The sequence below is a fragment of the Lagenorhynchus albirostris genome, chromosome 3, assembly GCF_949774975.1.
Source record: "Lagenorhynchus albirostris chromosome 3, mLagAlb1.1, whole genome shotgun sequence".
Classification (NCBI taxonomy): Eukaryota; Metazoa; Chordata; class Mammalia; order Artiodactyla; family Delphinidae; genus Lagenorhynchus; species Lagenorhynchus albirostris.
The window spans coordinates 79,693,871-79,721,661 of NC_083097.1; the positions used below are offsets into that span (position 1 = coordinate 79,693,871).

General features: G+C 33.4%; 1 protein-coding gene across 1 annotated transcript in view; it reads right to left on the minus strand.

Moving 5' to 3' along the window:
* Positions 1-14,532: 14,532 nt before the first annotated feature.
* Positions 14,533-27,791, minus strand: part of CHD1 (chromodomain helicase DNA binding protein 1) — a 74,894-nt gene continuing 61,635 nt past the window's right edge. Inside the window, exons 33-37 of the mRNA XM_060143328.1 lie at positions 26,786-26,964; positions 19,340-19,436; positions 18,322-18,373; positions 17,594-17,804; positions 14,533-16,056 (exon numbers count right to left, since the gene is read on the minus strand). Of these exons, the coding sequence (XP_059999311.1) occupies positions 15,711-16,056; positions 17,594-17,804; positions 18,322-18,373; positions 19,340-19,436; positions 26,786-26,964 (885 nt within the window). The 3' untranslated portion in view covers positions 14,533-15,710. The remainder of the gene's footprint in view (positions 16,057-17,593; positions 17,805-18,321; positions 18,374-19,339; positions 19,437-26,785; positions 26,965-27,791) is intronic.

Genomic DNA, 27,791 nt, shown 5'->3' on the forward strand with positions numbered 1-27,791 from the left:
CTGTTTTGAAAAATGCTTGCACCTGCTCAGGCATCCTACTATTTCAATTAGAAGTTATAAATAAGAGAGCATTTATCACCACTAGACTTGGTGAATATGCAGGTAGTAAGAATATATATTCTGAAAGCACTTGCTTTTACAGACATATATTCCTTGTTCTGATGGCAAGAAACTTCTACCAAACTTCCATCCTCTAGTCTTAATTTTGCCCAAATTTATCAAAAGTACTGTTGTCCCCACACAGATGATTTAACCCCATAATGAAGGTCATGTGGGAACAAAGTAAATGTAAAACAGATATTATTTAATATCTGAAAAACCTATTTTGCCAAACATGTTTTTCTATGTTATAGTCAAACTAAAGTCTCAGTGGCAAATAAATCATAGATATGTTCAGAACTATATAAAAGGCAAAGTCAAGAAGTATGTGTTTACTACAGATTTCACAATTAATTAGCCTGTATCCACTTGGGCAGGTCAGTTGACCTCTTTGTGTCTCTCTTATTTATTAATTGAAACACATGAAGCAAATTCTAAGATTAATCTCTGACTCTGATTCTATATAAATAAAAACCTTTAGATGTATCCATATATTTCATTCCAAAATATTTAGGGAGTATAGAATAAAACAATTTAAAACATAAAAATACTTCTACTAACTCCTCTCACACTGGCATAAATATAGTGTAAGCATATCATTAAAAGAGGTATTAACTATTTTGTTTTATTTGCATAGACCAAAAAACATAAATGCAGCCAGAGAAATTTTGCATCAATTGTATCACACATCTTTCCTTACACATTTTTATTTGTACAAATTAATTAGAAACATTTAGTCCCAAATAAATAGACAATATGCAAAGAAAATATATATTGCTTAAAGATACATATGTGACCACATCCGCTTTGAGAACAGCAAAGAGGGTAGATTTGCCCTACTACATAATAACACTTCTGTGATATAATAATAAAGTGGTCAGACAAGTGGATGATGCAAAAAAAATAGGAAGCACAAACTTAGACTCATGCCATGTATATGTAGGAACTTGGTATATCACAAAGTTTACACCACGGATCAATGGGAATAGGAAGGACTGTTACCTAATAGTGTTAGAGGAACTGGTTCACAATATGGAGAAAAGTAAACCTATATTCTCACCTAAAACTATGAACAAAGTAGCTTCTAAATGAATTAAAACTTAAATGTGAAATCTAAAACTATAAAAAGTGAATAGATGATAATGTAGGAAAACATTTTGTGACCAATGTGCAGATAAAGGACTTTTGTACCAAAAGTATAAACCATAAGGCAAGGAAAAGAAAATGGACTTGATTATCATTAAGAATTTTTATTCAATAAAAAATACCATGAAAAAGTTAATGATAATAAATTGGGAGGTGATATTTACAATATTTTAAACCAATAAGGGACTAATTTTCTGGCATCCCAAAGGAATTAAGAATCAACAAGAGAAAAGAAAAGCAATAGGAAAAAAATGGTTAAAATATATGATCAGGCAATTCACAGAAGAAACGTAAATGAATATGAGATATATGAAGATATGTGAAGAGGATGCTCAAATTCACTGCTAATCCAGAGAAATGCAAAACAAAAATGAGAATTAAAAAAATAACATGGAAGGACGTTCATCATCACGTATCATTAAGGAATTGCAAATAAAAATAATGATGAGATATTACTACACACTTATTAGCGTGACCAAAATCCAAAACACTGACACCGCCAAATGCTGGAAAGGATGTAAAGCAGCAGGAACTCTCATTCACTGCTGCTGAGAATACAAAATGGTAGCCACTTTGGAAGACCATCTGGTAGTTTCTTACAAAGCTAAACATATCTTACTATACAATCTCTTTGGTATTTACTCAAATGAGTTGAAACTTAGGTCCACACCAAAACCTGCACATGAATGTTTATATGAATGCTTCATTCATAATTGCCCAAACTTGGAAGCAATCAAGATGTCCTTCGATCTATCAAGGGATAAGTAAACTGTTACATCTAGAAAATGGATTATACTTCAGTACTAAAAACAAACAAACAAACAAAAAATTATCAAGTCATGAAAAGATGGAGGAAACTTAAATGTATATTACAAAGTGAAAGAAGCCAATGTGAAAAGTCTACATCCATAAGATTCCAACTGTATAATACTCTAGAGATGGCGAAATTAAGGAGAGAGTAAAAGGATCTGTGGTTGCCAGGGGTTGCGGGGAGGAAGGGATGAGTAGGCAGAGCATAGGGTATTTTTAGGGCAGTGAAACTATTCTGTATATTATAATGGTGGATACATTTTATTATACATTTGTCAAAACCCATAGAATGTAAACAACCAAGAGTGAACCCTAATGTGAACTATGGACCTCGGGTGATAACAGATGTGTCAATATAAGTTCATTGAGTATAACAAATTTACCACTCTGGTGAGGGATTTTGGTAGTAGGGGAGACTGCATATGTAGGGGTAGGGAGTATATGGGAAATCTCTATACCCTCCAATCAGTTTTGCTGTGAAACTAAAATGGCTCTATAAAACAAAATCTATTTTTTTAAAGACAGAAGCAATAAAATAAAAAAATCAATAAAACCAAAAGCTGATTTTTATTTTTTAAAGAGCAACAAAAATGGTAAACCTCTAGCTAGACTGAAGAAGAAAAGAAGCTACAATGTTCCTGATTAATATCAGGAACAAAAGAAAAGGAAAACATTACTGCAGATCCTACAGACATTTAAAAGATAATAACTATAGGCCAAAAAATTTACAACTTAGAGAAAATGTATAAATTCCTTGAAAGACACAAATTGTCAAAACTGAAAAAGTAGAAAATCTGAATAGTCCTATATCTACTAAAACCAGTCCATATGGCTTCACTGGTAAAGTTCTATCAAACATTTAAAGAAGAAATAATATGCCTACACAAACTGTTTTAGAAAACAGAGAAAAGGCACAGCAAAAGAAACCATCAACAAAATGAAAATACAACCTACTGAATGGGAGAAAATATTTGCAAATGATATGACTGGTAAGGGATTAATATCCAGCATATATCAACAGCTCATACAACTCGACATCAAAAAAACAAACAACCCAATTAAAAATTGGGCAGAAGAATTGAATAGACATTTTTCTAAAGAGGAAATGCAAATGGCCAACAGGCACATAAAAAGTTGCTCAACATTGCTAATCATCAGGGAAATGCAAATCAAAATCACACTGAGATACCACCTCACATCTGTCAGAATGGCTATCATCAAAAAGAACACAAACAGCAAATGTTGGTGAGAACGTGGAGAAAAGGGAACCCTTGTACACTATAGATGGGAATGTAAATTGGTGCAGCCACTGTGGAAAACAGTATGAAGATTTCTCAAAAAACTAAAGATAGAACTACTATATAACCCAGCAATTCCACTCCTGGGTATAGATCTGAAAAAAAACAAAGACATTAATTTGAAAAGATATGTATACCCCAATGCTCATAGCGACAATATTTGTAAACTGTAATTGCCAAGATATAGATGCAGCCTAAGTGTCCGTCAACAGATGAATGGATAAAGAGGTTGTGGTGTATATATATGGTTGGACTTGGGGTGCATTATGCTAAGTGAAATAAGTCAGAGAAAGACAAATACTGTATGATATCACTTATATGTGGAATCTAAAAAATACAACAAACTAGTGAATAAAACAAAAAAGAAGCAGATTCACAGATACAGGGAACAAACTAGTGGTTACCAGTGGGAAGAGGGAGGGGCAATACAGGGGTAAGGGATTAAGAGGTACAAACTATTAGATGTGAAATAAGCTACAAGGATACATTGTATAACACAAGGAATATAACCCATATTAACTATAAACAGTGTATAACCTTTAAAATTTTAAATCACTATATTGTACACCTGTAACATACAATATTGTACAGGAACTATAATTCAATTTTGAAAAAACTAAAAATTACACAACACCATAAACAAAATGACAAACGGTTAATACCCCTAATATGTAAGATCCTTTATAAACCTGTAAGAAAATGACAAAATATTCAAAATCAAAATGGGCAATTAAAAAATTAGCCAACATATTTTTAAAAATTTTCACCTTCACTATTTTCAGTCATCAAAAAAGGAAACAGGGATCTGCTGGTGGGAGTGGAAAATGATCTCTCAGAAAGGCAATTTGGAAATATTTGCCCCAAATCTTAAGACCCACAAATTCTACTTCTAAAAAGTTATAGTAAGGAAATAGTGATGTGCCAGGTATATTTCTTAAAGTTTTATTTATAATAAGGAAAATAGAGTCTATATGCCCAACAGTGGGGATTGGTTAAACAAATTTGTGTTATGCAGTTATTAAAAAATATATAAAACCCATTTTATATCATATTGCTGTTATATCACATTGTAATATCACATTATTAAGTGAAAAGCAGGCTATAAATTAATACACATACACACATCAAACATATAAATACACATACATGTGTGACCACAATATTTTAAACATTATATTTAAAATATTTAAAAAAATATTAACAGTGTGGGCTTCCCTGGTGGTGCAGTGGTTGAGAGTCCGCCTGCCGATTCAGGGGACGCGGGTCCGTGCCCTGGTCCGGGAGGATCCTACATGCCGCGGAGCTGCTGGGCCCGTGAGCCATGGCCGCTGGGCCTGCGCGTCCGGAGCCTGTGCTCCGCAACGGGAGAGGCCACAACAGTGAGAGGCCCGCGTACTGCAAAAAAAAAAAAAAATTAACAGTGGTTACCTACAGACAGTGGGGACAGTGCTGGAATTTTTTTTACTCTTCTTTGTATTTTCCACATTTTCCAGATTTTCTACCATGGGAAAAGATACTTTTTTTCTGGGAGTCTGAACTTTGTCATTTTCACTATGTCTTATTTTCACAATTTTTGCCCTTTATGTTTGATACCAAATAAATATTAATAGCTCACAAAAAAAAAGAGAGAAAAGGAATATACTTGTCACCTCAACCTACAAGATCAGCGTTATCCTACTCAAACTAGAAAAAAAAAGTTATAAAATAATACAACAAAACTACTGACAAATAGCACCATGAATATAGATGTAAAAATTTAAACAAAATATTAGCAAGTTGAATCCAACAGTATATGGAGAAGGGAAATACACCTTGATAAAATAGGGCTTATCTGAGGAATGCCAGGTTGGTCTGACATTTAAAAACCAATGTACTTCGTATTAATAAGAAAGAACAAAGAACACATCTCAACAGACATTTATGATAAAATGTCTCCACAAACCAAGAAGAGGTTAACTTACTAAGCCTGATAAAAGGCATCTATGAAAAACTTACAGCTATGATCATACTTAACAGAGCAAGACAAATGCTGAGATAAGGGATAAGCCAAGGATGTCCGCTCCCAACCCCTCTCCCATATCAACACTGTACTGGTGGTAAGGAAAGGAAAAAAGTATACAGTTAGGAATGAAGGAATTAAAGCTCTTTTTATTTGCAAACAGGATCATGTACATAGAAAGACCTAAGGAAATTATCCTCCCCCTCCCCTGCAATCTACTGGAATTAATAGTTTAGCACATTGGCAGGATGCAAGGTCAACACAAAAATCAACAGTATAACTATACACTAGAATCAAAAAATTGGTAATTGAAATAAAGTACTTACAATAGCATCCAAAATACTAAATTTGGGACTTCCCTGCTGGTCCAGTGGTAAAGAATCCGCCTTACAATGCAGGGGATGTGGGTTCCATCCCTGGTCAGGGAACTAAGATCCCACATGCTGCGGGGCAACTAAGCCCGCGCACGGCAACTACTGAGCTCAGGCGCACCTCAACTAGAGCCCGCATGCCGCAAACTACAGAGCCCACGCGCTCTGGAACCCCCGCACCACAACTACAGAGCCCACGTGCCCTGGAGCCTGTGCGCCACAACTAGAGAAGAGAAAACCCACATGCCACAACTAGAGAGAAGCCTGCACACCTCAACGAAGATCCCGCGTGCTGCAAGATCTGACGCAGCAAAAAAAAAAAAAACTGAAAAAACACTGCCGACAGAAATTAAATAATTGGCGAGATAAAGCATGTTTGTAAACTAGAAGATTCAGTGTTTTATTAAGATGCCAAGTCTCTCCAAATTTATCTGTAGATTCAACACAATTTCAATAAAATCCTAAGAAGATTTTTTTGGTAGAAATTTACAAGCTGACTAAATGTATAAAGAAATACAAAGGACCTAGAGTAGCCAAAACAATTTGGAAAATGTACAAAGTTGGAGTACTACTCTTAGTACCTGACTTCAAGAATTATTTATAAAGCTACAGTAATCAAGATCATTTTATTTTGGCCCAGGGATATTAGATATATAGTCAACAGAAGAGAATGTCCAGAAATAGACACACACGTGGTCAATTTGGTTTTTTTTTTTATAAAGGAGTCAAAAAATTCAATGAGGAAAGGTTACTCTTTTCAACAAATGATGCTACAGAAACTGGACATCCATATGGAGGGAAAAAAATGAATCTCAACTCTTCACATTGCACAGAAAAAATTAACTTGAACTGAAACAATGATCTAATAGAACAGCGAAAACTCTTCTAGAAAAAAAAAGCTTTGAGATTTTAGGTTAGACAAAGATTTCTTACATGGGATACAAAATGTATAAAATATTAAGGAAAAAAATTAGAAAATGGACTTCGTAAAGATTTAAAACTTTGCAAATTACTGTTAGGGAAAAAAAAGGCAGACCATAGATTTGGAGGAAATATTTACAATATACATATCTGATAAAGAACTGGTGTTCATAATATATATTAAAAGTGCTTATGGAGGATGTTGATAATGGGAGACACTATACATGTGTGGGAGCAGAAGGTATATGGGAAATCTCTATAGCTTCTGCTCCATTTTGTTAACCTAACACTGCTCTAAAAAATAAAATGTCTTTAAAACTACAACAGATAAAAAAGCTTACAGTTCACTAGCAAGAAAACAAACTACAAAATAGGCAAAAGATTTGGCAGGTACTTTACATAAGACATACAAATGGCCAAAAAGCACATGAAAAGAGATCAATATCATCAGTTATCAATAAAATGCAAATTAAAACCATAATATGACTGCATTACACAACTATTACAATAGCTTAAAAAAACTTGACAGTAGCTCATGCTGACAAGGATGCAGAACAACTGGAACTTTCATACATTGCAAAGTGACACAGCTGTTTTATGTAACAGTTTGGTAGTTTCTCTAAAAGCTAATTAAGTACTTACCATATAACTTACCAACTCTTTTCCAAGGTATTTACCCAAGAAATAAAAACATGCAAAAAAACAACTTGTAAAGGAATGTTCAAAGAAGTTTTATTCATATTAGCTAAACACTGGAAACCCATTTGTGAGGTGAGCAGTATATCCATACAATGGAATTTTACAAAGTCATAAAAAGGAACGAACCATGGATATATGCAACAACATGAACTAATCTCAAAAACACTATGTGGAGGAAAAGACAAAGTGCATACACTGTATGATTTTTATTAATTTACGTATTAAACTTGTTAGACAAATCTAATATGTAGTATTTTAAAGCAGACCAGTAAGTAGTTTCCTGGGCTACCGTTTAAGTATGGAGATTGACTGGAAAGGGGCAATGAAAACTTTTGGAGTGACGAAAATATTCTATGTCATGAGTATGTTATATATTTCTCAAACCTCACCGAACTGTGCACTTACAGAGCATGCAACTTATTGTACATATATTACACCCCAGTAAAGTTGACTCAAAAAAACCTCTCATTTGAGAGTTTCTCTTCTCAGGATGTAAATAGCTCCAAGAGAACATTCCTCCTGTTCTAACAAGAAAAAAGATGGTTAATCTAAAAAAAAAAAAAAACAACAGTTTTTCTTGAACCCATTAGAGAGCAGAGGTCACCAGGCAACCAAGTGAGCCGAATTATAAAGAATGGCAAGACTCTCCAAGAGGAGCTAATATACATTAACTGTATACTATATTTGACATATTATGACAGGAAGAGAGAGTTTTATAAAGCAGGTAAGAAGAAATCAGTTCAGTTTGAATGAATTCTTAAAGACTGTGTGTGGGCTACTGCTGTGGTTTGCAAATGCAGCAAAAACACAGGGACACTTCAGGAAATTTTAAATTTTCAAGGGAAACACAGTGACAAATATCTATTGGCCCAAAACAACATTAACTACCAGCTTGAGATGGTTCAGTTTCATCATTATATCCCATTACATTGCAAAGCTGTTTTTTGATGGTTTCTTTGATAAACAAGTACTGGGAGAAAATCAGTATGAAACAGGTGATAAGGGTGGCTGTCTCCAATCTGATTCCATGATCTGAGAAGTTGTACAACAGGTGCACATATCCCATGAAAAAGTACATAAGGTTATTTTAAGAATAAAAAACAAATATTTTTCTTTTAATACTCCAAAAACTAAGATTAGAAGGGAACTTCCTTAACATGACAAAGGTCATATACAAAAAAACCTATGGCTCATACCATACTCAGCGGTGAAAGACTGAATTCTTACCTTTTCCAACCCAGATGGGAATAAGGTAAAGATGCCCATTTTTACCAACATTATACTAGAGGTCATTGAAAGGACATTAAGGGAAGAAGAAAAGGCATCAAGATTGTGAAGATACAATTTTTGTCTTTTCACAGAAGATGTGTTTTTCTACGTAGAAAATCTCAAAGAATCTGGAATTAGAACTAATTAGTGAGTATAGCAAGGTCACAAAATAAAGGTCAAATCCAAAAAACAATGAACACCTAAAAATTGAAATTTAAAAAAACATAATAGTAGAAAAATATGAACTACTAAGGGGTAAATTTAACAATATATGTGTAACATTTGTACACTGAAAAACCACAGCATGTGATGAAATTAAAGACGTAACAATGGACATATATACTGGGTTCATAAGTCAGAAGTCTCAATATTGTTAAATTGTCAATATTCTCCAAATTGATTATAGATTTAATATAATCTCAATAAAGATCCCAGCAGGCTTTTTGGTAGAAATTGAGAAGTTAATCCTAAAATGTATGTGAAAAAGCAAAGGAATTTAGAATGCCAAAACAATCTTGAAAAGGAACAAAATTTAGAAATCATACCACTTGATTTCATGATTTACTATAAAGTACAGTAATCAAGATAGTGTGGTGTTAGCATAAGGGCAGAAATATAAATAGGCCAGAATAGGGAGCCCAGAAACAGACCCAAACGTATATGGACATCTGATTTTCAACAAGGTGAAATAAAAATTCAGTGGAAGAGGACAGTCTTTTCAATTAATGGTGCTGGAAAAATGGGATATACATATTCCAAAAACAAAATATGAAAACCCCACTCCAACATGCAGTTTTGATCCATATCTCATACTACATACAAAAATCAACTTGAAATGAATCACAGACTTAAAAGCAGTTCCTAAAAGTATAATCCTTCTAGAAGAAATCATAGGAGAAAAAAATCTTTGTGACCTCACGTTAGGCAAAGATTTCTACACACAAAGAATGAATCGTAAGAGAAAAAAATGGATAAACTGGACTTTATCAAAAATTTTTAAATTCTGCATTTCAAAAGACTGTTAAGAAAATGAAAACACAAGCCATAGAGTAGGAGAAAATCTTTGCAGCTTATCTGATAGATGACTTGTATCAACAATCCTGTTTTATAAAGTTGGAAAAAATGTGAACAGATACTTTACCAAAGAGATAAGGATGGCAGATAAATACACTAAAAGATGTTATCACTGGTCACTAGGGAAACGCAAATTAAGTTACCACTGCACGCTTATCAGAATGGCTAAAATGCTAAATGCTCACATGAGTAGAGAGTAATAAGAACTCTCATCTATATCTGGTGGGAACATAAAATGGTACATCCACTTTGGAAAATGGTTTGGCAGTTTTTTATAAAGTAAAACATGATTTACCATACCACCCAGCAATCCCACTCCAAGGTATTTACCAGAGAAAAATGAGAATATGTCTATCCAGAGACCCTTACATGAAATGTTTGTAGCATCTTTATTCATAACTCAAAGACTGGAAACCCAGTTGGTGAATGGTTAGAAACAAACTGTAGTACATCCAATACGAGAAATGCTACTCAGTAATAAAAAGGAGGGGATTTTTGCTATTTCACTTGAGAAATATTGCAAATGCAACCTATTTCTCTTGCATTATAGTGTCTTTACAAGTCGTGTTCTTTACTTGTGAGGAGGAAAAGATAGTGGCATGCCATCTAAAAACATATTTCCTCTCAAAAGATAAAATAGACAAATCAAAATGTTTTATATTTTCCTACTACATACCACATCTCTGAATATCTTTTCACAAAGTATCATTAAATTTCTTAAGTAGCCATAAATAACAGAAACCAATTTTTCATTTATATGTAAGAACATGCATATTATTTATAACAGTGGAGTTAACCTCTATTATTCAAGTCAATAAATATTAAAATCCCTAAAAATATTACTTGGGCCCTTCTCTGCCAAGTTTAATTTATGGAAATGACACTTAGTTGTTTCTCTATTTCTCAAGTGTCTCAGGTGATTTGTCAGGTTTAAAAACTGGAAGATAGTAAACAGACTCTAGTAATAGAGATGCTGATAAGGCATACAAAAGTTTCCAATAATACTAACAGATCACGTAACAATGACAAGAAAGAAAAGTTTGGTAATACTAGCCATTTATGGAACATAGCATTTCTGGGAGACATCAAAATAATGAAAAAAACAGATATGTGAGGCACTGTTTTAGGTGCTGGGGAATCAATGAACAAAATAAAGGCCCTGCCCTACTGGAACTACATTCTAGTGAAGAGACAATGACAAATGAAAATAATAATAATAAAGTCAAGTAATGGTTAAGCATTAGAAGAGAAAGCAAGATAAGGAATGTAAAAATAAGAGCAGAATACTAATTTGGAGACCTGAGATGACATTTGAGCTGAGATCTGAATTAGGTGAGGAACAAGTTTTCTGCAAATCAGGGATAAAAATATTCTTAATAGAGGAAACAACAATCCAAAGACCCAGGAGTATTCTCGGGTGTATTCTAAAAACAATGGAAGTAACGTGAGTGAGGCAAAACGAACAAATAGCTAGGGGGAAAGTGTCAAAGATTACTGAGCTGTGAATGCCGGTCCATTTATCAAAAATTATGGAACATTTGGAAGTTGGTTTTTTTCTTTTTTTTTTTTTTTTAACTGTCAGTGATGGAGAAGAGTTGAATCAAGTTTTATATAAAAAAATTTTTTTTTACGGTATGAGGGCCTCTCACTGTTGTGGCCTCTCCCGTTGCGGAGCACAGGCTCCAGACGCGCAGGCTCAGCAGCCATGGCTCACAGGCCCAGCCACTCCGCGGCATGTGGGATCTTCCCGGACCGGGGCATGAACCTGTGTCCCCTGCATCGGCAGGCGGACTCTCAACCACTGCGCCACCAGGGAAGCCCAAGTTTTATTATTTTAAAATTAGGTATCTATTAGATATCTAAGTGGAGATGACTTCATGGGGAGTGGTTGAAGCTGAAGATACTCAGCACAGAAATGGAAGGAGAAGGAAAAACAGTAAAGCTGTTGAGACAGAGAAAAGAAATTCAAAGGTCATACGCTAGCAATACCATAGGAATTCCAAAAAGTAAAAAGAACTGGGCAAGAGGCAAGACGTGAGCAAATAAATAATAAAACCACACCTAGACTTAGCACAGTGAAACTGCACAACACCAGAGACAAAGCAAAGGTTTTGAAAGTAAAAAGAGAATAAAGCAATAAGTGCCAATTCAATTCCATAGCTCATTCTATAGACTGGAAACCTAATGGCAGCCTACAATAATGAAATTACAATGCAACCCACATTTCTGCATGTGAAGTATGTATGTCATCAATACAATCGACTATCCTTAGCTCATTTAATAGAATCATTATAAGCTAGGGAGCTTCTTGAAACTGTTTATACCTCTTCAATTTAATATTTAGATCAAAACGCAAATGTAGAATAGAATTTGGAATTAAATTAGGCATCTCCTTCATTTGGGAGTTTGAACTACCAATCCCATTTCAAGTAAAGGTTGGGTTTTCTGGGTTTTTTTTTAACTGAAGGACAAGATGGCTAATGGCCTTTTACAATAGAAAATCTGGCACATGAAGCCCCACTGGAGAACTTGTATAGATACTTGAAAAAAATCTGAAAAGTATTTTTTAAATTCTACTTTACCAAGTAATCTCATCTTTCATTATTTAACATAGGTACTATTTCCTAAATGTAGGTCTTTCTTTATAAAGAATCCAAAGATTTTCTGTAATAAAATCTACCTATTAGGTAGGTGCTAAAAAAAAGAAAAAAGAAACAAAATTAGCGTAAAGCATTCTGCAAAATCACTATAAATATATAATTTCCAGGAGAAAATGTAATTTCAGTTGAATTATTTTCTTTTAAATGTCTAAAGTAAATGCCTTAAGAATTTAACACAGAAGTTTTGACACTGTCTCGATATTTTTGTTGTGGCACTATTGCCTAGTTGCTTCCTTTTAAACATGTTCTATCCATCAATCTTGCATAAAGTGCTGCAATAATATGTAATAGGTTTTGTTTGTATTTTTGAATTGAGTCTTGAATGTAAATAATCTTGTTTGATAGAGGTATCTATGTTAATATGCTTGAATGTATCAATTCAGAAACATTTAAAAATTTTTTTTTGCATTATTTGCTAAGTAATGAACTACTCAAAATTTTAACAGTTAAGCCCCATTAAGCAGTTTACATTTAACTTTCAAATGAAGCTGGGAAATTCTAGGGAAAAAATCCTATGTTTTAATGATTAGTTGCTTTTTCAAATTCCCCCACCTTAAAAACCCTCATAGAGTTATCTATAGTCCAATGATCATTTTCTAGTCAGAAACAGTAATGTGGTGCAAAGACAGAATTATGCCATTTACCCTTTGTGCATACTCTTGATAAATTTCAAGGAAATGAAATCTGTGTAAACCAGCCTATAATCTACACAAAACTTTCATTACTTAACCTCAAAAACAGATCACAAAAGGGAAATTACATATGTAATCTATGTTTTACGCAACTTTGAGGTTCTAATTTTATTAAGCCCACTCACTGTGAAGTTAATGAATGAATCATTCACCCTCATTTTCCACAGCTTTCCAGTCTGAAAATTATCTTCTAACATACCCTAAGCAAAGAATATTTTCTTTATACGCAAACAAGCCATTGCTTTTAGTAAGAATCATTTATTGTATATTATTAAGGTGGAGGGTTAATTGGTACAGTACTATGCATAATCTCTCATTCTCGAAAAATTAAACACAAATGGATAAAAATGGCAGATCAGAATGAGCATGTAAAAAGACAAAAATTAAGCATATTTTATAGAGAATTTTTCCTGTTATATCTATGTACTAATGTTCTTCTTCATGTGTCTTAAAAAATCTATGCCTTGTTCCTTTTCTACATAATTGCTGATTCTTAAAAATAATGAACATATTTTCCATCAATTAATAAATGTTACATACAGTTTTAGATTTTTCATTCAACTCAGCTATTAGTTGACTGAAATATTCAACTAAACGTAGCATTATTAAGAAAGTTAGAGCCCATTCCATTGTCTCAAAAATGTAATACTGTTTTATGAAATTTTCACAATAGGATATAATGCAAATGTCCCAGCTACAAAGTGATGAATTAAAAATGCCAACCCTGATCTGTTTGCTATGTTAATATTATGATTTTATTAAGCATTGTAATTTTTTATTAATGCGATCTTATAGAATAAAGTAATCATTTATACTAATAGTGGAAAAAAGTGAAAAAGCTTAAAAAATGTGTACCAGCACTAAACTGTTTTATCACTTTTATATTTAATTATAATCAGATGTTTTAAAATTTGAGTTATTTCTCTTGTTACCTGACATACCAGGAAAAGACATTCAGGGTAACTCTGGGGCGGGGGGGATAAAGAAGCTCTGTTTTGTACACGTAGTGTAAATTTTAGACCTAATTGGATAAAAGGAAAATATTAAAAAATATATCTATGGACAAATTTCTGTACATCACTCCCACAGCTAATCAATAGATACATTTAAGAATATTATAGGAATATATCAATACACTTATATTTGTCAGTTAAGGTTCAAATTTGTTAGATCACAGCACACATCCAAGAATGTACGCCACATGATTAAAAAATTCCCACTGAATATAACAAAATAAAAAAATCTGCAAATAAATATAAGGCATTCTAAAATAATATCTGCAGAAAATCGAGTCCAACAGATTTCTATGATCTAAATTTTACTTCATAGATTCATATATTCTTCAAAATAGATTTAATTATAGTGCTACACATTAACAATATTCAACTGCTTATCAAAATATCCTTTTCTATAAGCTAAATGTTACTACTTAAAAAAAAAAGTTAAGTGCTTGAGGGAATAAGAATGCAGCAGAAAATTACAGGAGCCCACATATCCTTTTTCTTAAATTTAATTTGTCATATATAAGGTTTTTATATACAATCAGTGTGCATTGTAACAGTTTTTATTAAAAGTCAATCAAGTTTATCTAAAATGTTACCTGGCTGCATAGCACATTTGACATTATTGCCCACATGAAAAGGAAAACAAATGGATTTACAATAACTTTTGGCCATTTGGATTCTGAAAGTGTTCATACACCTACCCTTTTAAACCAAATGCATCTGAAAAAACTGTTTCCAGAGCATGCAGTTTAGATTTTACATTATCATCTCACCACTTTGTTACACAATATTGACTAAAAAAGGGAAAGGAAAGAAATAACATGTATCTAATAAAATAGTCAATATAAAAAGGACTAATGGAATTAAGTGGCCCCTTTCCCCATTTTTTTACATTCTAAACAATGATTCCATCAAGACAAATCATTAAAAAGTGTTATTACACTGATATATATATTTTTAAATGATAAGAAGGCCTGAGTTGGTAGGGAAAGGAACAGTCAAAAAAAGCCTGAGAAGGGGAAGGAAGTAAGGAAAGCTCATTTAATACATTTACAGTAATTTACAGCCATTGTTTGTGTGTGTAAAAAGGCATAATAATAGATCACAAACAGGAAATTCCTGGCTATTTTACAGATATAAGTACAGAATTTAAATATTCAAGCTTGTGATGAAAAGCGGCAAGGTGGTCGCAGTGTACATGTAAACAAGTAGCTTTGGAAAGTGAATAAAGTCCTTGAGTGTGTTTTCTTTATTAAGAAAAGAACTCTCTTTCATTCCTTCCTGAAACAAGATCACAGGTCAGAGTAAAGTTCATATACAAACATAATTTAAATGGATGTCAGTCTAAAACCACTGACTTAAAAACAGTTTTATCCAGCCTATATGGAAGGGCAGTGTTGAGGTCCCTGTAATAGTAAACATTTTCCATTTCTTTAAAAAAGAAAAGAAAAAGTACTACAATATTTGTAGTACAGTGCAGCATAATCCTTAAATATAAAAATAGTTTCTCTTCTGTTGGGATAATAGACCTTGCATCCTGGAAAGAAGTAACAATACTGCTACTGATAGAAGATCTGTTTATATCTTTCAAGTCATGTAAGGCAATTACTGTGTTGGTTTATGATATATGGCTAAAAGAAAAGTCCAGAAAGACACTATCAGTTTTTGTTATGTTTTCCGACTACTCCAGGTATGCTCAGGTGTACTTCTGTGTTCAATTGAGTGTTCAAATGGAGATCTGGAGCCATAAGGAGACCTCTGATCTAGTGGTGATCTAGAGCCACTACTGGAAGCTCTATGGTCCAACTGCCAATCTGAGTGATACCTATAATCCCTGGAAGATTTATGGTGTGTATATTCAGAACTTGACCGATGGTCTGAATGCAACCGATGATCTGAATGAGAACGATGATCAGAATGAGTTCTGTCTTTTAAACTTCCTTCCAAATTTGACCTGTGGTCTCTACTCCTGTGATCATCCAGTTTTCTGTGTTTCTCTCTATCACTATAGTATCTAACAAAAGAGAAATTAGGAATTTTAGTTAAATTAATAATGCTAATTAAATGTTTCCAAATAAAATCTTATTAAAAATAAAACAAAATTGCTTTAAAGCATACTTTTAATTGTATACAAATTCAGTGTTTCATCACAAAACTTTATAAGTGAGCTTAAAAATCACTGGAAATATCTCTGCCTGCCTTTGGAAAAACTATTCCATTCATTAAACTAAAGTGAAACCATACAAAGCACTTCAGGTAGCATCTAATTTCTCATGCTCATTTTAGATTGGTTGCTACTTTTTATTCTATGCATCATTTGTCTTAATACATCTTAACTATCTGAAAATTGGAATTAAGGTAACTACATGAATCTAAAATACCCCTGAAATCAGAGCCTTTTATGAACCTGTAAGCAGGAAAAAAAATAAAAACCTCTAAAACAGTCTATGAAATAAATTTGTAAAAGAGAATTTTTATTGGTTGGTGATGCCTATTAAAAGCTTCCTTAATTTGATTACTTATATAGTAAGACTTGATATATGTCATTGTGAAATTTACTCCATACATAAATGCAGCAGTTGGCTAAAAAAAATTATGGCAGTTTAATGAAAAGTAATCTCTAAAATGTTTGCCTTTTCAAATAAAATACACCAAACATAATTTAATGGTTTTTGGCTCACAAAAGGTCCTTATTATAAACAATATAAATTGTTATATAAATCTGTGAAATTACAAACATTTACCACAACAAATATGGCTTTTCCTTTTCATTGTGTGCCTTTTTCCAATTTTAAGAGCCATTATACAATTGACATGTTTATAATGTGGCTGTATGTCTCAGAAATTACTGCAGTGAGCACAACTAAAATACAAAAAAACCTACTCATTTCCTTATTTCTGATCTTTACTTTTACTCTTCTCAGTATTTTTGTTTGGCTTACAGTAATGATCACTATAATGAAAATATTCCCTTACCAACAAAGGAGTAAAATATATTGTTATTATATTCCAGTTATTTACTACTTAAAGGCTTCAAAAATATAATATATGGAGAAAACTTCCTGATTTCAGGACTATCTCAGATTGCTTTAAGTTTAACCTCAATGAATTGTTTTCACATAAATTAATTATTCACATAAATATTAGTTTTTTTTAATGGAATAGAATGTAGAATTCACTACCACCTCACTTCAGCCACAGTCCATCAATCTTTTACTTTACCTTACTTACTACATTTTGAAGAGTATTTGAGCCAATATTCTCCCAAACCAGCAATAATGAATCCCATGACTTACAGAACTCCCTACACTAAACTTTTTCTTATTGTATACTTTGATCTTAAATTTATAATTAAAAATCCATTTTTATAGAGAAATTCAGCTCTTAACCAAAAGAACTATATTTCAGTTTTTCTTATTTACAAACAAAACCTTTACCTTACATAAGACTTATTTTGATTACCTGAAGACTGAATTGGCTGATAAAGTCAAATACAACAAATAAAATAAAGAAGACATCAATAAGCAAAATTTTAAAACTGTCAAGTTTACCTGCTGTCTTGCTTGTAGTGATCCCAATCACGATGATCTTTACCATTACTAAAAGAAGAATAGGGTCTTTTCCTAGAGTCACTCTTTTTATAAGAATCTCCCTGATGTCGGTCTTTATGATGATCATGATATTGAGATAAGTGCCTATCAGATGAGTAACTGTCCCTGCTGCTATCATCATGATTTGTATTCTCTTTTAATCTTTCCACATCTGTTAGATAGAAGTGTCCAACTTTTGTTAATGACTTAAAAAAATACATGGTAAACAAAAGTAACTTCACTGCTAGATTATAAGAACTTTTCAACTCCAACTAACAAAACCAGTTCTCAAATACAGGCAGTTACAGCATTTAGAAATGGCTTTACAAAAGCCACACTAAGGCTTACAAATAGGTTACTTTAATCTGAAATGTGAACAATCACAACCGAAAAGTATAAGGCCCTTTTCCTTCTCAGACTATACTTTTGTGACTCTTACACAGAAAGAATACTATTATTCCAAATAATGTTTTTTTAAAAATATGTTCATTTCAACAATTATTCTATAATTTTCTAGAAACTGGTAATAGGTTGATTTATGGGAAAGTTAATAATAAGCTAAAAAGGATTATTAAGATACTAGATACAATATAATAACATGGGTATATATCATCTAAAACACCCCCCGCCAAAAAAAACCCCCCGATTTTAAAATTTACTTTCCAAAACAATTAGCAAGACTGACTTACCTGGATTTCTAATCACTTGAGTATTCAAGTTGCTGTTCTGGTCATTATTTTGCTAAAATAAATGCACATAGGTAAGAATCTTTTAAGTGGCTTCAAACACCCTTATAAAAATCAGGATACAGAAAACCCTTATGCTAAAAGAAGTTCTCACTTAAGATATTAGAATGTATAAATGTAATATTTGCAGATATTTTTTAAAAGTATAAACTATTTGTCCCATGACTTTTTAAAAAGTTTGACTTTGAAATAATTTTAGACTTACAGAAAAGATGCAAAAATAGTACTGAGGGTCCCCATATGCTTTTTATCAGATTCTCCTACTGTTAATATCTTATATAACCATGGTATAATGATCAAAACTAAATAATTAATACTGGCACAATACTATTAACTGAACTACAGACTTTATTCAGATTTCACATTTTTCCACTGAGATCCTTTTCCTCCAGAATCCAATCTGGTACTCCATTACACTCAGTTTTCATGTCTTCTTAGTTTCCTCCAAACTGGGACAGCTCTTTAGGTTTTTCTTGTCTTCCATGACCTTGACACTTTTGAAGAATACTAGATAGCTATTTTATAGAGTATTTCTCAATTGGGGTTTATCTGATATTTTCTCATGATTGGATTGAAGTGATGCTTTTTTGCCAGGAATTCCACAGAAGTGATGTACCTTTTTCAGTACACAGTGCAGGGGGTTCATGATGTCAGTATGTCTTATTACTGGTGACATTAACTTTGATTGCTTGTTTAAGGTGGTGTGAGGCAGGTTTCTCCTCTACAGAGCTATTATTTTTCTCTTTGTAATCAATAAACATCTTGGAGGAGATACTTTTAGACTATGCCAATATCTTGTTTTCTTGCCCACTCATTTTAGCTTCCCTTGGAGGATCTTACCTGCAACAAATTTTATTGTGAGATTTTCTATTTCCTTTATTCCTTCTACATTTATTAACTGAATTCTTCTGTAAGGAAAAATGTTTCAATAACATAAAGAAAAAATGATGCATTCATTTACCTGAGATTCCTGCCGTTTTTTAATAGCATGCTTATATAATTTATGTAATTTTCTTGCATCAAACTCAGTAAACTTAGATACAAAAATCCACAGGTTTCTAGAAGAAGAAAAGGCAAGTTAGTCTGGTGGAAAATATTTAGCTTTTTAATGAAATCCCTTCCCTCTACACAGAAATACACACATCTTAGCCCTCTATGGAACAAGGTCTCAGGAGATTATTTCTAGCACTTTTTTTAAAACTTCATATATGGATAAGATTCCAAATAAAACTGGACATTGTTAACTTTTACTTCTCTTTCAAATTCCTTCATTTTACAATCTTTGGATTTGAAAAGTAGTAATCAATCCTAATTTGAAACCAAAGGGAAGTAAACTTACTTACAAATCAGGAAGGGACTCATACTGTGGTTCAGATTAGATACAAAAGGAATAAACTATGTTAATAGTTTGAGTAAGGATACCATCAGATAATATGGATTAAGCCTGTGAATTAAAGGTCCTGAATAATGCATTAAAAAGCAACTGTCATTTTATAATTGTGATGTAATCGTCATGAGAGTAACATGATCAGACACTATAAACCAAGGACAGTATTGTATCTTTAGGTCTCTCTTCCCATCCCAAGGCTGGGATCAGTAATTGATCATGGTACTCCTTCATGATAAATTCAGATGCAGTCTCTGAATCCTTCTCAACACAGCTTCTTCGGAGGCACTAATAATCAGTGACACTAGAATTGAAGTCTATCTGCCATCACTGAAAAAGTAACAGCTTCATATATTTACAATTTTTTCTTGAACCACTAGCTTTACAGTAGGTATGTTAAAGATTTTGAATCTTGCTTATATAAACAGAGGAAAGAAATTACTAATTAGCCAATGATGGAGGTTTAGTGGACTACCCAATATCAACATCTTTGCTGAGTCAAGCAATAGATTTTTTTTTTTTTGCGATACACAGGCCTCTCACTGCTGTGGCCTCTCCCGTTGCGGAGCACAGGCTCCGGACGTGCAGGCTCAGCAGCCATGGCTCACGGGCCCAGCTGCTCTGTGGCATGTGGGATCTTCCCAGGCTGGGGCACGAACTGGTGTCCCCTGCATTGGCAGGCGGACTCTCAACCACTGCGCCACCAGGGGAGCCCCAAGCAATCGATTTTAAGTGATTTTTAAAAAATAATAAACTCTGTGTTGTGTGAATAATGACTTCCCAAAAGAAAGCCATCTCTCAGGATATTAATGGAAGAAAGAAGGCCTAAGGAAGCAAAAATTCTTAGCTAGAAAATAACTATTCTCATCCTTTTTTATGGGAGAAATAAAGTTATACAGAAGCACTTAATTGGGGGATTTTTTTTTTAAGATTTATTTGTTTATGGTTGCGTCAGGTCTTAGTTGCGGCATGTGGGATCTTTCGTTGCAGCGTGTGAGTTTTCTCTTCTCTAGTTGTGGTGTGCAGGCTCCAGGGTGCATGGGCTCTGTAGTTGCAGTGCGTGGGTTCCAGAGAGCGTGGGCTCTGTAGTTTGCGGCATGCAGGCTGTCTAGTTGACGTGCGCGAGCTCAGTAGTTGTGGTGTGCGGGCTTAGTTGCCCCACAGCATATGGGATCTTAGTTCCCTGACCAGGGATCGAACCTGCATCCCCTGCATTGTAAGGCGGATTCTTTACCACTGGACCACCAGGGAAGTCCCAATTTGGGGATTTCTAAACAGCTGAGACATATTTCTCTCAAATACCAAGCATCAATTGCCTATGACTACAAAACATACATTGTTACAAAGGCTTGAATGAGATAACTGTATAAAGTATCTAACCTGTGTCTGGCTAGGTACTTTATACAGTTTTTATATTTTCAAAGCTCTTTTCTATTAATTCCACAAATAACCAGCCTTTAGGTAGGCACAGTCAATGTAGCAGACAATTTTTCAAATAAATGAACAAATGGGGTAATGAGGCTAAGTGACTTGCCTAAACTCATATAGCTAGGTAAGGCTAGAAGGCAGGGCTCTGGCTCCTAATTCTCTTTCCACTAAGATGAGTAATTCCCAGCCTTTTGATTTTGGACATTGATATGTGTGAAGAGCTGCTTGCTAGTAAACTCCTAAGTGTTAGTAAATTTTGGAAATCAGAAATCTGTGAGTCATACAAAAATTGCAAAATTATCCCAGCATGTGTGCATACAGAGATGGATATCTGGTGATTTTCTAAAAGAATTCTTACCAGTGTTGTTAAGACAGTTGTGGCTTTCTCAAGTGTTTTCTTTCCTTTTTGTTTTATTAATTATAAATTACCATTTATAATTTAGTTTGTGACAGCTCTTTGCTTAACTGTGTATATGATACCTATTCCTCATCAATATTTTGATCTATAATTTTACAAAAACTAGACTATAAAATTGTACTGCAGTTTAAAGAGCAGTCACCCAAACCCTTATATTTAATGTGCATATGTGTGTGTAATACTCTCAAAATTTGCTTCTATAGTGATACTTCATATAGCCTGTAACACTGGGCTATTTAAATAAATTATGGCGTATTAACAGGCATATCAAGTTATAAAGACTAATATTAGCAGGCTATTTTAAACTAATGGGACATTTTCACAATACATATGCACAGACTATTTTGTTTCTTAATTTTCAACATCATGAAAATTTTCATACAGCAAAGATAAAAGAACTTTACAATGATCAACCATATACCTAATACCTAGATTCTCTTATTAGCATTTTACTGTGCTTGCTTTATCACATATGATTCCATTATGTCCATCCCTCTGTCAATCCCTCTAGTTTTTGTTTGATACATTTCAAAGAAAAACAGGTATTAGTATATCTCCCCCCTAAATACTTCAGCATGCATATCATTAACTGGAGTCAATATTATTTAGTTTTTTCTTTTGAAACACTCTTTAGATTATACTACTCTCGGTAATCAATTATCAGTGAAATGAAAGAATGAAGAAATAGCTAATACTGAGTCATGAAAGCTAATTCTTTCAACAAATTTGATAAAAGTTTATCAGATAGCAGTTGGGAAAATTAAATCATTCCTAAATATAGTAAAATCCTTGTAATTTACATCTAACTTAATTAGCCAAATCCTATTATTATCCATTGTTTGACATTAAATTAGAATAGCTTATTTAAAAAAGTATCAAAACGCTGATTAAAAATGGGCAGAGGACCTGAGTAGGTATTTTTCTAAAGAAGACATACAGATGGCTGACAGGCACATGGAAAGATGCTCAACATCAGGGAAATGCAAATCAGAACCAAAATGAGATATATCACTTCACACCTGTCAGAATGGCTATCATAAAAAAGGAAAAACAAGTGTTGACCAGGATGTGGAGGACATGGAGCCCTCATGCACTGTTGCTGGAAATGTAAATTGGTGCAGCCACTATGGAAAACAGCATGGAGGTTCCTCAAAAAATTAAAAATAGAGCTACCATATGATCCAGCAATTCCACTCCTCCGTACTTTTCTGAAGGAAATAAAAACACTAATTCGGAAAGATATATGCACCCCCATGTTCACTGTAGCATTATTTTTACAATAGCCAAGACATGGAAGCAACCTAAGTGTCCAACCATAGATGAATGGATAAAGAAGTCGATCTCTCTCATTCTCTCTCTCTCTCTCTCTCTCACACACACACACAAATATTACACTGCCATAAAAAAGAATAAAATCTCGCCATTTGCAACAACATGGATGGACCCAGAGGGTATTATACTAAATGAAATATGCCAGACAAATACTATATATTTCACTTATAGGTGGAATCTAAAAAAACAAAACAAATGAACACGTAACAAACAGAAATAGACTCACGGATACAGAGAACAAACTAGTGCTTGCCAGAGGGAAGGTGCATAGGTGCATGGGCAAAATAGGTAAAGGGGATTAAGAGGTATAAAATACCAGTAAGAAAATAAATAAGTCACAGTGATGTAACGTACATCACAGGGAATATAGTCAATAAATACAACAACTCTGTATATTTACAAATCACTAGGTTATACACCTGAAATTAATAGTGTAAGTCAACTATATTTTAATAACAATAAAGTAAAATGCAAATTTGGTCCTGTTTAAAAATAAATGAAGTTAAAATTATGACTAATGTTCATGGGGTTCTATTAATTTATAAAATACTTGAGTTATTTATTAAAGATAAATGAGTGTAATCTGGTTTTCATTTTGTTACTACAACAAAAGGCTAAAAAAACAGTATGTCTTTAAATTGTTAAGAATACTGTGTTAGGGCAGTGGTCACCAGATGATATTAAACCTTTCACTATTGGTATGACATTAACCTTGAAATAAAATTTATAAGCAAACTTAGAGAAAATTAATTAAATGATACCTGAGTGAAGTGAAATCCACAGCAGCTGAGAAAATTCATCGCCTTTAAATGAATTTATAGACTATCTCTAGACTATCTACATTCTACAGTTAACTCAAAAGAGTAAAGAGGTAGGAATTAATAAACTGTGTTTTTATTAGTAATTAAATTTCTTTTTAAGAATACTTTTTTCCCTAGAAAAAACCTAGTTGAAATTAGATTCTGGTCCTAATTATATCACCTGCTGAATTGTGTGATCTTGGGCAAAACTCCAGACCTGGAACTAGCGTAAGAGTGAGCGCCTTGTTGTTAAAGTTCATGCCCTATGCGCCCCCTTGGCCATTACCCCAGTCCCAGCCCTATAAAGCTGTTCACCTGAGTCCATTTTTTTCTTCTGTAAAAATGGAAGTATTAACTATTAAGATTTCCTAAATACAGCATTTTTAAAAGGATCAATTAGAATGACGCATATGAAAGTACTTTGATATACAAACAAAACACAAATATACATTATTATGGTTATCACTTGATTGTAAGTGATTTTTAAATAAAAACTAGTGTTGCATTTCTTCACCATTTGGCCAAAATATTTATATATAAACATCTATAAGCAAGAAATAAAGCAGATAATTATGGTTACTGTAAAAATTTGCTTAACGTCAACTGCTGTATAATTATGGGTGAAGTCCCTATCTTTAAAATTACAGGTAAGGTCTTGATCTTCCTTCCTTTTGTAGAATCAGTAATTGTAGCTGTGTTCTGTGGGTTGGAGTGGAATAGAGCAGGGTGGTCAGAAGTTCAACCTTAACACAAGGGACTCTCCCTTCTACATTTTCCCCCAATCTTTCTCTAAAGACAGCACTCAGACCAGAGCAAAAACTAATTTGCTTTTGAAATATTTTTCAATTGGGGTCTTTCTGTTCTTTCCCATTTAAAGGAATCTGGTATAACCAGAGACAGTGGCAGCAGGAATAAGTACCAAGGAATATGAAATCAAGGTAGATTGGGAGAAAAACAAAAGCTAATTTGCCCAGCTGGGTAAAAAGAGGAATAAAACCTTGGGAGAGGGCTTCCCTGGTGGCGCAGTGGTTGAGAGTCTGCCTGCCGATGCAGGGGACACGGGTTCGTGCCCCGGTCCGGGAAGATGGCACATGCCGTGGAGTGGCTAGGCCCGTGAGCCATGGCCGCTGAGCCTGTGCGTCCGGAGCCTGTGCTCCACAACGGGAGAGGCCCGCGAACCGCAAAAAAAAAAAAAAAAAAAAACCTTGGGAGGTAAGGGCGAACACAAAGAAAAATGTCTCCTGGCTATTTGGTCTCTCTTCTTTTAAAGGTTTTTTTACCCCCCTCCCCCATTTCCTAATAACAACCTAAACCTGAAATAACATCCAGTTGTATTAGTCGACATGTAATTTCAACGAGATGCTGCTTATTTCTAATCTAGAAAGCAGGTAAAATAGATATTCTGCCTTCTTCACAACATCAAAAATCTAAACTCTAATTATATTAAGGTTTAAAAACTGGTATGTAGTACACAAGTTTTGTCAGAGAGAAAATAAGCTCCTTTACACTAAAAAGTAGAAAATAACTTTAATATAATCCTTTAAATTAACTAAATTTAGCTTTAAAAACTCACTGCATTTCCTTTTTCCCTAATTTTATCACAGACAAGCAACAATCAAGAATATGTCTGGGAGCCACTGACAGAGAACATTTATTTAACTTTGGATCTTGAATATAAAAAGATAGAGGAATTCCGCTATCTTCTCATTTAATCCTAGTATATATAATTAAACTCTACTGTATTCATGTCCATGTCCTGTGGTTCTGTACTTTAGGGGTCCCTGTATGAGTTGATAAGAGCTTGAGAAGGATGGAGTAATTCTATTTTATGGTATTTAAGGAAAGCATTAAGCTCCGGTGTATATATATTCCAACCATAAATAAAAGATTCAACTAGACACTATGAATAGTACTTGAGAATTATTGCCTCTCATTCTGCATAATATATCTTATCATTACCCTTCAATAACTGAAAAATATGCAGTGCCTTATCATTTTACAGATGATAATACTGGGGGGCTCATAGATATTGGTAACTGTTTAAGGTCACAAAGCCAAAAATTAGCCAGGATGGAACTAAGCATGCATGTCTTGTGATGCCAACTCCAGTGATCATTCCATGTCATTATAGGCACATGACTTTAGGCTCTTCTTCATGTCTGTGAATGGTTTCAGTTTCTTTAGACATGAGCTCAGTTTCACTTGTTTTCAAAAGCCTAGTGATCACGATCAACTTCTATCTCCTCTTTCTAAAATGGGGGTCCTGGTTGAATTTAAGAAGAAAAGGGACAAGGATAGAAATTTTTTTTTTAACTTTTGTGTAATCATCATGCCTCCTCCAGAAATGTGTCATTAAATTTTTTGTTTTGATGTATAGCTGCACTACATGTAGCAAAGTAATCAGAAGGCTAATAAACAGATATCAATGACTGGTTTATGCTCATTTTATTTTTTTCCTATCCTGTCTAGTAGTCTGGCTTAACAGTGTCCTGGATTTGGTAATCATTAAGTGATTAGTATCATATCATAGCAGTTCAGATTTATAATTTTAAAACCAACTGTAACTTTAAAATCAATCAAATTGCTGCCACTTCTAAGATGAAGAGGAAAACAGAAGTCTGCATTTTACATTGCTTGAGGACATTGAGTTTTACAAGGCTTTAGTCATACTTAGAAGATGAATTGCTAAATTTATGTAACAAATTGGTATACCAACCTCTGAAGATATTACTGAGAATAATTTGGTAAATTGTGGAGATTTTTAAAAATAAAATGCGATTTGAATTTTAATGAAATGCCTTTCACTATTTATTTAAAGGCAGAGATGCTACCTGTGGTTTATCATGATGCACAATTAAGTAATCACTTATTTATAAAAAGCTTTAAAGTTAAAGGAAAAAGTGAAAGCAATCATCCTCAGGTTACCTTTTTAAACTTTTTGTTACCTAAACTTCAGAAGTAGAAAAAAAATTGAAATACAAGAGACAAATAGATGGTTACAAAATTACAAATTTAACACTTCCTGAAAAATACATCACTTACTTTCTCCACTGCTTGATTTGTTCAGGATTTGTATACTCTTTCAGACATTCCGTGATATGGTCTCCAATTTTTATTAAGCACTGTCTAGTATGTTCCAGTTGTTCTCTTTCTGAAAGGCCTTTCTCGGGCCTATCAAGTTGCTTCAAAGCTGCTTTGACAGGCCTCATTCTTTCTTTACACTTTAAAACAGGAAAATAAGAACACAAATACATGTATTAAAACCATGAATTCAACAAACATCTACTTCTTTCAATCATACTTACTTACCTGAGTAAATATAGCATTGTCTAATGCTAAAACGAGCATTAAATCTCACCTCACAGCTCTTAAACATCAAGCATTTCTCCTTCAGACTTTATTCAGAAAGCAAGGCTTTCCATTATCATTTAAAATCAGTCTTTGCCTAAGTAAAAGCCTTGGATTTTACTTACTTTTTATAAAAATGGTTACTTTTTACACTGTAGAACACCATTCTAAACAGACAACGTTAAAAGATAACAAAATATTTCAGAGTATAACAATATTATGTATTGACTATAATATAGAATAAAATGTAAAAAAAGATCTTTATATATTGGCAAAGCTATTTTTATATATAAATACATAAATAATAATCTTTATATAATATACTGGCAAAGCTATTAACATCAATATAGCTAAAAGTATAAACTGTCTATTCTTGGGGCCGAAGTAGCTAATGATGAATTTTGCTTCTATCGTATTTGGGCAGTCAGGGACGTGGGGGTAGTTGATGGAAACCAACCTCTTCCTTGGCCTACAGAGCACTAGCATGCTAGTAAAAGGACAACACACCCAAACTGTACCATTCAGTAAAGTCCAGTTTGTGTAATAAAAACTGTTAACCTTATACCAAAACCAGAATTAAAATATTACTAAAAAAGCAAACTGCAGATAAATTTTATTGTATACAAATGCAAAAACAACTTTATAGTAATTATATCCATGAGTAGCAAGTTGAGTTAGTTTGGGGAATGTAAGGATGGAT